The 12,616-nt window shown below is 42.2% G+C and overlaps 1 protein-coding gene and 1 long non-coding RNA gene across 4 annotated transcripts; one reads left to right on the top strand and one right to left on the bottom strand.

Annotated features, from left to right (window-relative positions):
• The first annotated feature begins 1,319 nt into the window (after positions 1-1,319).
• LOC120676056 lies at positions 1,320-6,548 on the top strand. 2 transcript variants are annotated; one of them, XR_005675636.1, is made up of 3 exons: positions 1,320-1,601; positions 1,938-4,637; positions 6,234-6,495. It is a non-coding gene; the product is annotated as an uncharacterized LOC120676056 (long non-coding RNA). The 2 variants fall into 2 exon arrangements; XR_005675635.1 differs by having other exon boundaries at positions 1,938-6,548.
• Positions 4,874-12,528, bottom strand: LOC120676055 (cis-prenyltransferase 4, chloroplastic-like). 2 transcript variants are annotated; one of them, XR_005675634.1, is made up of 6 exons: positions 12,242-12,528; positions 12,079-12,146; positions 10,506-10,628; positions 7,184-7,420; positions 6,959-7,072; positions 4,874-6,593 (listed from the first exon to the last, which is right to left on the bottom strand). XR_005675634.1 is itself a non-coding variant. In XM_039957273.1 (5 exons), the coding sequence occupies exons 1-4, from the start codon at positions 12,506-12,508 to the stop codon at positions 7,213-7,215; spliced, it is 666 nt and encodes a 221-aa protein (XP_039813207.1). In that variant the 5' UTR covers positions 12,509-12,527; the 3' UTR covers positions 6,749-7,072; positions 7,184-7,212. The 2 variants fall into 2 exon arrangements, 1 of the variants encoding a protein (XP_039813207.1); XM_039957273.1 differs by lacking the exon at positions 4,874-6,593 and having other exon boundaries at positions 6,749-7,072; positions 12,242-12,527.
• Between the last annotated feature and the right edge of the window lie 88 nt (positions 12,529-12,616).

The raw sequence follows: 12,616 nt of genomic DNA on the forward strand, positions 1-12,616 counted from the left end.
CTCTTCACTCTTCAGTCTACCGCGGCCCCTAGTGCCAGACTGCCTCTGGCCATGCCCATACCTTTATTAGTTTCCAGACATACAATCAGTCAATTAGTTTATCGTTGTTTGCCTCTAAATCCCGTTTCCCAGTGCTCCTAGCCTTACACATATATAGACGAAAACGCACAGGAAGCTGTAGTACAACGCAACAAAGGCCATGTTTAGTTCTCAAAAATTTTTAAAATTTTCAGTCACATCAAATTTTTGAACGCATATATGAAGTATTAAATATAGTTTAAGAAGATAACTAATTGCACAATTTAGCTGTAAATGATGAGATGAATTTTTTGAGCCTAATTAGTCCATAATTAAACACTAATTACCAAATAAAAATAAAAGTGATACAGTAGCCGAATCTAAAAAATTTCGGCATTAAGCTACCTTGTGGAGTTTAGAAATTCGCAATTTCTGTGACATGTATCTTGTTATGACATTACCGACCAACCAGCTAGTAGTGTTTTTCTCTCACACCAAATCAATAGCAGATACTAGCCAACAGAATTTTTTTCACAACAAATTAGCACCAGCCACCAGTTACAGTCAGTCGAACATTCGTGCTCTGACTCACCATGGTTGCATGAATCAAACTCAGGATCATATAGGGGTGGTAATGGGCAATGGCCCTAGTGGCCTCTTCACAGCCCAATAAAGCCTTTAAAATTTTTAGTTCAAAATTACATAAAATTAGAGCCCGGCCCTTTTAGGATCCGGCCCTTAGATTTTCTAGTTCAAAATGTTGAGCCCTTTACCACCCTAGGATCATACCGTTGCTACTACTTGCTACTCTTCCAGGCTCAATCAAGATCCGAGATGCAGTTTGATCTCTCTATTGTCTCTACTGCAGTTTCTTCCCTACTTCTATGATTTTAGAGATTTGCTCCTTGTCAATCGATTGAAATCTCGTTTATGTGTCAATCGATGCCCTGACGCGTTGGATGTTGGATGGACACCTGCGATTAACTCACACGTACATGGTGTGGAACCGGATCCTCTGCAGCAGACGGATGCGAATAGTAAAATGAGTCTAGTGGTACAGTATTCCGACGTAGTGCTGTATCACCCGACGTAGTACCATAGCAAACAGTAATCAAACAGTCGTCTTGTTTGGTTGGCAGCTTCAGCCAGCCAGCAACAGCGTTTTCCTCTCACGCCAAATCAGCCCAGCCACCAGCCAACCAGCCAACCAACAGTGTTTTCCTCTCACGCCAGATCAGCCCGGCCAGCCGAACGAGGCGACAGGCGAGTACTTGTGGGTACTGTTCGCATCAATACTTTTTATTACTGTAGCACACGGTCTCATCGGTCCGCTCCAGATCGGACAGTTCTCGGGTCCACCTAGCTCATTTGTCTGTGCGGCTGTTTACCAGCAGAATGGAGCGCTCTCTCTCTCTCTCTCTCTCTCGTGTCTTCCTGACTTCTCTCCCCCTTCTCAATCTACTTCAATGGAAGGCGAAATGGAGTGATCCGAAGAGGCCGACGACCTCGCGATCTCATCGGCCTCTGACAGCATGTTACCATTTGCATCTATGAGACGATGATGGATGGTGTCAAGCAGCCAGGTATTAGTTGCTGTTTTCCTATGGCTGCGTTTGGTTTCGTGTGGGTTCATGATGTGAGCTTTATTTCAAGTGTAATTAAAGGGGAATGTGGAATTAGTTGGAATTTGGTTATGCTTTGGATTCACGATGAGGATTGGATCAGATTCATCCTTGGGAGAGGGAGATTAGATGTGTTAGGGTTTGGTTTTTACTTTGGATTCATGATTTGGGACCTGTGTGTTCATAGGTTTTCCCTTTCCACCATTGCGTCCTAACTACCGCTCAATATAGTGGTTTCTGTCGTGTATTCATCAATTTTTTATGTCCTGCTATCCTCATGTGTTTATATGTGTGTAGATGTCCTAGTGACATGAGGGCTAGCATCTTTGCTCGCAAGGTGTTTGACAAAATATCCAAATGCCGTAAGGGTGGGAGACATTGTTGCTGTGGGCATCGATGATGGACCATGTGCTACCCGAGGAGCCTCTGTGCGTTGATGGCCGCATACCAAGGTTCAGCATGTCTTCCGTAGGCGGCGCTGTTACACGTGTGTGGCTGCCAACAATTGGCAGAGTGGGTGAGATCGCAACCTGTGCAAGAAAGTTTTATATAAAGTTCTTTGGTGTAGAGTGGGATTTGTCCTGAACTATAGCAAAACTCATCACTGTTGGCAGTGATTCTATAGTCTGTTATGTCCGCTAAGTGGTAGGGAATTGCAGGCTGATTTCCATGGCGAAGGTGGGTGCTTTTGTGCTCTAATGAATGCTTATGTTGAGGTTGGTCATTTGTCTAATGTTTTACTTTCAGTGTGGTTTTTCAATTTGAATCCTAATGTTTTCAAGGTTAAGTCATACCACCAGGAGTTCTTATTATGTATGTAATACTAGCTTCCCCATTTCAACTCCCTGCAAGATCAATCTTAAAACCATTATACTTAGTCAGATTTAATTCTAATTTCATAAGAATACTTTTCCCCCTCCATTATAATTAATACTATTTTCTATATAGTTTTTTTGTGTGATAAGGCTGTTGTTACTATTTTTATTAGTTGTTATTTACCTAGTTGTAAACCCTGAATAACACTTTTTTCCCTGAAGTTCTTATGAACATTTGTTCATTTTAGTTTAATATAGTGTCATATTGCACATGGATATAGGATACTAATCGGTACTTTGATATGTTTTTTTACTTTTAGGGTATTCGGAAGAGCTGGGTGCTGTAGCTAGCCAACTCTTCCTGCAGCATCCGAGGCAGGGGAATTTAAAAAAAAAAAAGTAACCTGGCAAGCAGCTGTAGCTGCAGGCGCAGCAAGTAGTATGATTAGGCAGTTTTGCTTTGGTGGATATTGACCCCCACAAATTTGTATGTTAGTAATCAATTGAAAATATACTAAATATTTGATCATACTGTTCTGAGTTCTACCACAAGTCTACTTTCTGCTATGTTTTTGTGTGACCATATTGTTCTATTTTTTTTCTATGCATTTCCATCTGCGACTACACATTCTGTCGACCATTTCAGTTGTTTTGTTGCCTTTCATATGTTTAGTTATATATTATTATAGCTCTGCCTCCTTTTTATATTCTTATATTATAATTTCTCAATATAAGGGTTTATACCTAAAAGTTTTTATGTAATGTTTATTGTGTTTTTTATACTGAAGTCTAGGATACTGCATTTGTGTTTCACTAAATTTTATGTTAGTGTGCTTTTCAAATTGATATATGCCATCATTTATGTTTTGTATATCATCAAATTTTGAATATATGCAGGGTGTGGTGTTATGGTTTTGATGTGACCTGTCTACCTGTCTGTGGGCAAGCTTCTTGGTGCTCATGATAACCTTAGAAAGTATTGCAACTTGGGAACTTGGGAGTTTACTCTAGGTTGTTGCCTAGCTTGTTATACTGGTTAATGTGGTTATGTGAAGCTGTAGACTATTGTCTGTTAATGATGTTGATAGTATCTTGCATCCTTGATCTAGCAACACATTGATCTAGCCGTAGTAATAGGTCCTGTTGGTATGCATTTGTTTGAAGGTCACTTTGTAAGGTCGTGTTGTTGTCTAATTGTTGCCCTGATTGAAAAGCATAGATACCTGGTTTGATCTGTTGGTGTTTATGTTTGATTTGTTTGTGCTGGTGATTTGTGTGTGTTGAGCGGAGCGGATCAAATTCGGTGGGGATTGTTTGGGTTGTGCAGTTCCCATCCAATGCCGCATCATCAATGGGGATTGGTTTGGGTTGTACAGTGCCCATTGCATGATGCATCATGTGTTTAAAAAATGCATACTCTAATCCCGGTGGAATTGGTGATTTCTGAAACTATAGTTTAATAATGTAAATATGACTTTATATTTCTAGTACTTCTTACTAGCAGTGTGATTTTTTTAATTTATGTATAAAGTTTGTGTGTAACTGTGTATATGTTTCCTCCTACAATGTACCTTTCTCACATGTATTTTCATTTTGTTATCCTTACATATATTCTTCCTAGTTCTTTTAGTTCAGAATAAAAATTAAAGTTTATAGTGATAATTTATATTATAGGATATGTCGTCGTGACGTTTTTTGCTAGAAGCTTAGTTTCCATTTAAAAAACTTTCAAGCAGTATACACAACATTACACTAGAAGCATGTCTGCAATTTCAATATAGTTGTACTGTAACTTTTTATAATATAATTATTAATCATATGTGAACTGATATTGTGTTCTAAAAAATCTACAATTTTATGATCATGTACTAACAAATTTTTTTTTTTGCTTCACTAGGAGGCTGCTAGAAGTTGCAGCTAGCTATCAATCATAGTCTAGCACTCCCCTTAGTGAGATATACCTATCCATCTATTATAAGAAAGGTACCAAAGGTTGATCTTCCAAATTTGTGCTCTCAACAGTTTGCTTTTGATTTCAGTTAGCAGAATCAGAACTTGTTACTGATATCAATTGTTTTCCTCTGCTCCATCTTCTTCTAAACCACAGCTTGCAGTTTAAGGATTCATATGTTTCCCTTCTAATTTTGGTTTTGCATAAATCTACTCTAGTCTTATTTCTCAGGTATAAAACTTCATTTTTGATCTTAATGAATACGCATCCTTTGTACCATGCATTCCACTTCTCTCCTCAATAGCTATATTTTTGGGGCAGCATCTATTTTTTTCATCCATTTGTTCAAGGTGCCCAAATCGAGCAATTTGCTTTAAGCCATGCAAAAAGTTACATGTATCATATATAAATTACATAGTTAGCACTTCTGTAATTTAATTATGCTTGAACTGTATTTTTTTCTTATATTTAATTTTGTTGACCTAGATTATCACATCCATTTGTTTGTCGAATACCGAAAGAAACTAGACTTTGTTGTGACCTGTATATAGAGTTTACTAGTGGAAGTTCTTGTGTAATTTTCGAGTCAATTTTTTTTTCTGGTGACATTTTGAGCTATTGTTTTTAGAATCATCATATATATCTGATATATTTGTGGAATTGTGGTGCTAGAGTTAAATTGATGCACATAGCTATTCAGTTATTCATATTGCACAAATATTGAAGCTTTGGACAATATTTTTATTTCCTACGGCTTCATTGTATTATAGAGATTAATTATTTTAGCATCATTAGTATTTAAGCTGCCTATTGGAGGCATGTGCTCTACATCTCTATATTGTGTAGTGTTTACAACGTCTGATCTCTAAGTACACTAAAAGTATCATCAACATCCTTTGATCACATAACTGTTGCAAATCAATTTAATTCATTTTCCTAATTTAGTTCTAGTTTCATCGTACTATAAGCTGTGAAAATCATAGTAAATTCTAGTGTAATTTTTGTCTAAATACTTGAGATGTCACAAAATTGTCAATATCAGTGTAACTTTTTTTGTCTAAATATTTGAGGTCATAGAATTGTCACATAATTTCTAATGTAATTTTTTGTCTAAATATTGGCAGGGTTTGAAAGGTCGTACAAAACTGTTTTAGATAGTTTAATTACAAATTACTATTGTCATTTACTAGAATTACACCCTTATGTAGCAGTGTAAGTTTTTTGTTTTTTTTTGTTATAATTTCTTGTGTTTTTGTGTTATCATTTTCCTATACCTGTGACATACAGTTAGCTGAGGATGATTTCTAGAGTGATGTGAAATGAGGATGTTTAATGTCATATGTATTTGGTGGTTACAGAATTAATGTTTACTAAGCAATCATTGGTTTTTCTCCAAATCCCAATATAACTCCAGCTAATGTTTAGGTTAGTAAGTACAACTGATGGTTGGAGGTCTGAATGTTTTTAACCCAGACAACACCGAGACCATTCGTCCTGATGCTTAATGTACCACGCTAATGGTTACCGATAGAAGATTGGGTTGATAAGAGATACATTCCCGATCCTGATGACAGCCATATGTATCTTTGCTCCAAATTGTAGATGCTTTATTAGTACTAGGGTTTTAATTTTACACCAATTTCATGGTAATCGGCATTGGCATGGAAGTTTCATCATCTTCTCTCAGATTATTTTCTAAGCTCACAAAGACTTAGCATAAAAGTGTCATTAGGACAATATGAGCCTAGTAGACTTTACTGTTACAAATGGACTTTCTGAATGATCTTTTGTTACTTCTGATCTTTGACTCAGATTGTTCTTTCGCAGGGTTTTGATGATATTCCTAAGAAAATTCCTGAACCTGGTGCAAAGAAGTTGCATATTTTGATTATTCAATTGTATATGCATCTCCTCTGATTCGATGATCAACAGATGTTTAGTTTGTCAGTTTTACAACTTATTCACATCAGCTAGTTCTGTTGGTTTAAACTATATTCAAAATTATTTGTGGCACATGTAATTAGCATAGACGTGTTTTTGAAGCATCAACTTGCTTATCCAGTATCAAGAAATTGTGGTGAATTATTTCTGACTACTGATTTTCAATTTTTTATAATGGAACCTGTGACCCTATTTTGGCCATGCCTTCTTTTCCTACAAGTTCAAGTGGTCGTGACTCCCATTACTCTGTTCAAAATTGAAAAAAAAAAACTGTCATCAACTGACATGCCTACAATAGGCTATAGGCTGGTGCAGTCTATACGGCAAAATGTTGAGGTTAGAAATGCACAATAGTCTATCTTTGTTGTATTTACTGGGTGTTTGAATGTGTGAAATGGGTGTAAAATTTGAACATACAATGAGATAGCTGTTTTTTTCTTCAACTCTTTTAAAAAGATGTAATGTTCGACAGGAAAGTGCGGGCCCAATTAAATATTAATAGCAGCAGAATAGAACAGACAAGGAAAACAGCCACAGTGGTTGGATGGAGATTGAATGACTGGGATCGGTGACTGACAGATACGTTAAATTTCAATCGACTGAGTGTTCACCTTCTGCGTAGCGTAGCACCACTACAAAAGGACATCTCACATCTGCCATCTCCAATGCTTAGTTCGAGTTCCCCTCTACAGTGTAATCTTCTAAGCATCTTGTTCGACGACATCCTGCAAGAAAACCCAAGCCCCATTTGTGACTTGTGAGTCGTAACAAACACAGCCGCACCACGCGAACACCATGAGCCCCAAACCCATCATGCTCCACGGACCAATGCTTACCTGCTAATGACCGTTCAAGCACGCCTTCCTCATGTCTGCGCTACAATTTCCTGACACCGAACCGCCTCTCCCTGCTCTGGAAGGAGACCAGGGCCTCCAGGTAGTCGTCCTCCCCGAAGTCGGGCCACAGCGTGTCCGTGAAGAAGAGCTCCGAGTACGCCGACTGCCACAGCAGGAAGTTGCTCAGCCTCCAGGCTCCGGCATGCTTGCACTATGTCCCTCCGCCCGCTGTAGCTTGTCACAACCCAGAGAAAAAAAAATCAATTTTTCCTCGCCGGGCCCGCTCGTCAGCCTCTCCCTCTCCTCCTCTGTTTTGCTCGGCGCCGCGCCGCACGCGTCGCCCGTCGCCGGCGTCCATCTTCGGGACACGTGCCGGTCATCCTCGCATTCCGTGCCGCCCCTTCACTCTTCCCCTCGCCCTCTCCTCGTCCGCGCTCGACCGGCCTCCTTCTCCCCGCAAACCCTAGCCCCAAATCCCCATTGTTGCCGCCGGCCCGAGCTCCGTCGCCGCCGCGATTCGCCATCTCCGGTGAGCGCCGCCTCGATTCCTCGCATGGGGAGCTTCCTCGCGTCGTCGTCCTCCGATTTCGCCCCTAACCCGGTCTTGGGCCTCGCCGTGCAGGGCCGCCGCCGCTCGCCTCGGTCCGCAGCCGCCCAACGCCGTCGCGCCGCCTCCTCGTCGCCGCTCCTTGCCTGCGCCATCGCCGGTGAGGCTCACCGCCTCCTCCTCTTTCCCGTGCGCGCCTCCCCTGGCCTGCTCCGGCCTTGCTTCGTCACGCCGCCGTCTGCCGACGCTGCCGTGTCGTGCGCGCGTCGCGCCGCGCACGCGGTGTCCGCGCGCACCACGCGCACCAGCGTGCCGTGGCCGCGCCCCGCCGCCGGTCAAGGCCCCTGGTCGGCCTTGACTCGGGCTGGTGGGCCGCTGGCCAGCGGGCCCCACTTGTCAGCGCCTGCGGGTGTGGGATCCGGGTGTACCTAGCGTTTTTGTTACGGTTTCTTAGGTTTTATATTCCTGCAATCTTGCAAAATGTGTAGAAATTCGTGTATAACTCTAAAAATTATGAAACATGTTTTGTTGGATTCCTCTAGTTGGGATCTACTCAAGAAAAATATTGTTTTTTTCATGTTACCTTGCTATAGATTTATCTATAGTTTTATCTTGAAAAAGTGAGTTTAATGCTTAGTTATTTGTGTACTGCTCGAAAAATACCAAACCAAATTTTGTTAGACTCCTTGTGAGGTGTAGTTTTCAGTGGTGCAACTTGTTCACATGCTTCCTTGCTGTTTATCAAAGTTTTAGCTTGTTTTATTATACTTTGTCTGAAAATGGTTTAATATAGAACTTTTTGCTGGAAAGTGAGAAAATAGTAAAACCAGTTTTGTTAGCTTTGTTTTCATGCCTAGTATCTAAGATAATTTTCTTAGATTTGTTTAATTTAGTTTGCATTCATTTTCTGATTTACCTTATTTAGAGTGGCTGAAAACTATTATATTTATGATTAATTATAAGGAACTGCTTTTGCTGCAAAATCAATTTTCATGAGTTCTTTGTGATGTCCTCTGCATTGTCAAATTATTTCATGATTTATGCTTGCTATTTAGTTCATTCCTTAATTCTTGCATCACATTCTTGCATTTTAGTGACCGAACCGTCGGAGGTCGAACCCGTGGAGCCCACCGAGTCCGTGGAGCCTGAACCCGGAATCCCGTTCGTGGTCGAGCCCGAAGTTAACCAAGGCAAGCAGCTAAGCATATTCCTTGCACCTATCTAATCTGATTTAGTTTAGCTATTCCACTTGTGTATTGTTGGGCTATATATGTATAGTATGTATGTATTGCATTTTCATACCTATCTTTATGCATAATCCATCCTTGATTTGTTATCCCTGTTCTTGGCACTAGTTAGATAGTTAATTACTTAACTTGACTAGAGGCTTAGCCCTGCTTAGAATACTTCTTTTGCTCACTAGACAAGAATGGTTTGGAGGTTCACACTTACCGATAATCCTCGATCGCACTAGTTCGGTTTGGGTGGTGATGAAGTGGGAGTACCGAGATTCGAGCGGAATGTTAGGGCCTAGAGAATGAAGTCACATGGGCATAGTCCGCTTGGATCGATTAAGGACCGAGTGGACGACGTCGGTTTTGAGCATCTTTCCGTGCTGCCACATATCCAATATAATGGTACGGATAAGCCAATTATCTTCTTTGACTTGATCATTGATGTGCAGTCCTAGATACGTGGCTACGGGCTATGCAGAGAGGCTTAGTGTGTCCCCAGGTGGACCTATGTGTAGGAAAGTTTAGAGATGTCCCTGGTGGAACTAAGTCTCTACTCGTAATCTAGGTGTGGGGTTCAATGATCGAGCCTTGTTGGGAACGGTTGACGTGAGTACCCCCCTTGCCCGGCGTGATCGGTTGGGTGAGTCGCATGGTCCTCGCGTCATGTGGGTAAAGTAGTACACCCTTGCAAGGTTTTAATCAATTCGAATTGCCGCGCTCTCGGTTATGAGCACGCTCTTTATCCCATGAACTCCTCGTAGAATTTCGATTGTGTTGGGAATGGTTCATGTTATAGTTATGATCAGTTATGGATTGTATTACTCTCTTAATCAACTAAAAGTGTTTGGGGTTGGGCAAGATTAATTAATTCTGATAGGTGATAGTGTAGAGAGCTAATGCTGATGCAATAATTACTTAACCTTAAAGCTTTTACTTGAGCCATTGCATGATCCTTGTATATGTAATCGCGTAAGTCTTGCGAGTACCTTTTGTACTCAGGTTGCTTTCTAAACCTAGTTGCAGGTGAGCCGGAAGTGGTGTTCGGCCACTTCTACCCCGCTGATCCAAACGCGGGGGAAGAGTAGGTCGTGGTGGCTGTAATGATGTCCTTGAGTAAGGCGTCATTACTTTAGTAAGTCTTTATCGTAATCGAGCTTCGTGAGAGCATGTAAATGCAATAAACTTTATGTTTCTGTTTAATATGACTTTCGTGTGCCCAAGGCTTGTAAAGGAAGTTTGAACCCACCTATATCAAACGTGTAATATTAAGTGTGTAAAACTGCTCTTTGTGGATGATTGGCGATGTATTCGATTGTAAACAGTGTGTGCATATGCTGATCCTGGGCGTATGTTGGAGCACATACCGGGACTACCGGATTTGATATTATTTTGGATGAATGACGTGTCGGTTGTTCGTATATCTTGATGTGGGATAACACGTGGCACGCTCTCCAGCAAGCACGTGTTAACTCTTATCTGGATGATAATGACCGGCGGTTCGTTTAAAATAGTATCAAATTGGGCGGTTCTCACATAGCTTATCGCCAGTGTCAGGTCGAGCTGGGAGTTGTTCCTTGTGGCCTCCTCTGCTTCTCTTGCTGTCTTCTGTAGAGAGACCGGCAGTCTCGAGGAGTCGCCGATTACACGTAGCCAAATTCCTTCCCTGTAAAATATAAGAAACAAAAATGTCATACCATCGATTGGTAATTCAGAAATTGATATATCTAGGATAAGTTGATAGCTAGACATTATCCTATCTAGTTCCATGAAGCCGAGCTTTCTAATGCTCTGCATCTTATCGGGAATGCCTGCCAGCACAGCAGGCCCGGCCCTGAGGGGGGTCGAGCAGTGCACCTGCCCCGGGCCTCGGAATCCAAGGGGCCCCTACATGTATACTATGTAGAGTACACATCATGAGCAATACATGGTCATATTACCCAACGCATGAAAGCATGTTCATGTGTCTAATCCGCAGTTACCAAGATCAAGCCATCGACAATCAAGTACGACCGAATAGGTAGCTAGCTAGGTATATCCTAGCTGCACGTAACAATTATCATGATCTATGATATTATTTTTTTAGAACAATGCACGCACACTCACACCCCTATGAACACACACGCAAACTCTATCCCTATGAGCATTTTTAAAGACCGAGACGTCGCCTACCACTGAATATTCGCTCCCATGGGGAGTTGAACCGAGAACCTCAGGTGCTACTGAGGCTCTTGCAACTATTAGGCTACAAGCCCTTTCGCTATGATATCATTGATGACCACATATCATTATATATATTACATGTTCGTTGCAGCTGGCCACTGATAATCTCAATTCATTATACATTGGTGAGGAATAGAATCTATACATTGAGGTGCGAGTTTTTAAAGACAGTCAGCAAAAATTTCTTCTTGCGTTCATCTAGTACCCTTCGATTTTGTGCTAGTTTCTGATTACTAATTTCTTTTACAGATTTAGCACCATTATGTTGTCTAGAAAATATGCATCTAATACTTAGTATTAAAAAGTGTTTGACATGAATATATTTGTATTAAGGGCCTTAAATTGAGTTTCGCCCTGGGCACTAAAATCTCAGGACCGGGCCTGCAGCACAGACCGAAGTGTGAGGCTATTAACTGGCCGCCCAAACGCGTAGCTATGAATCACCTATACTTCAAAATGGGTGCCGTACCCGTATCCGATACGGCCCAATACGCGTATCGGGAAGTATCGAGAAATTATGATTTAAAAATAAAAGATTTAATTCTCGATACTCCGTCCGATACTCCATCCGATACTTTTGGACCAATAACACCTCATTTGAAAGAGCATCGGGAGCCCATCAACGTAGGCCCATCCAAGTTGAACTAATCATTTAGCTATTTCTGGTTGAACTTAAACATTTGCTATGTGTGTTGGCCTTTTGGAAATGTAATGTTTATTATCTATTTCGTTCTCAAAAATTATTTGGCAATTTATGTTTTTAAAAATATATATATTTGCCGTATCGGCGTATCCTTATTTTTTGAAAATCACCGTATCGCCGTACCCGTACCGTACCTGTACCGTACCCGTATCGGCGTATCGCGTATCGGTGATACTTAGACGCGTAGTACCTCAAGAACCCAGCGACGCTTTCGTGGATCACCCGCTCAAACAGCCCCATTACGAATTCCAGCTCCACCTGCGAATTCCAGCAAGGCATGAACCGTCCAAGCTCGTCGGACTGTCGGAGTCTATGGTGGCACCGCGGGCGGGCGAGAGCTGAGAGGCGTGTACCTTGGGCCGGCTCCAGTTCTCGTGGGAGAAGGCGAAGGCGGTGAGCGCGCGGACGCCCCAGGCGCGGGAGAGCCGCACCGTCTCCTCCAGCGCGCGCCGCCCGGCCTCGTGCCCGGCCGCGGACGGCAGCCCCCGCGCGCGCGCCCACCGCGCGTTCCCGTCCATCACCACCGCCACGTGCCGCGGCAGCGACTCCGCGCGCAGGGGGGCCGGGAGGAGCGCGGCCTCGGCCGCCGGTGCAGCGGTGCTGCTCCGGCGCGCGGGCATGGCGTGGGAAGGCGCGTGCGGCGGGCAGATCCAACGATTGGAATCGCTTGAATAGAAAACATCACGAATGCATCAAATGGTTTAGATGCATGTTTGTACTCGAAGCAT

Source organism: Panicum virgatum, chromosome 5N (genome assembly GCF_016808335.1).
Source record: "Panicum virgatum strain AP13 chromosome 5N, P.virgatum_v5, whole genome shotgun sequence".
Classification (NCBI taxonomy): Eukaryota; Viridiplantae; Streptophyta; class Magnoliopsida; order Poales; family Poaceae; genus Panicum; species Panicum virgatum.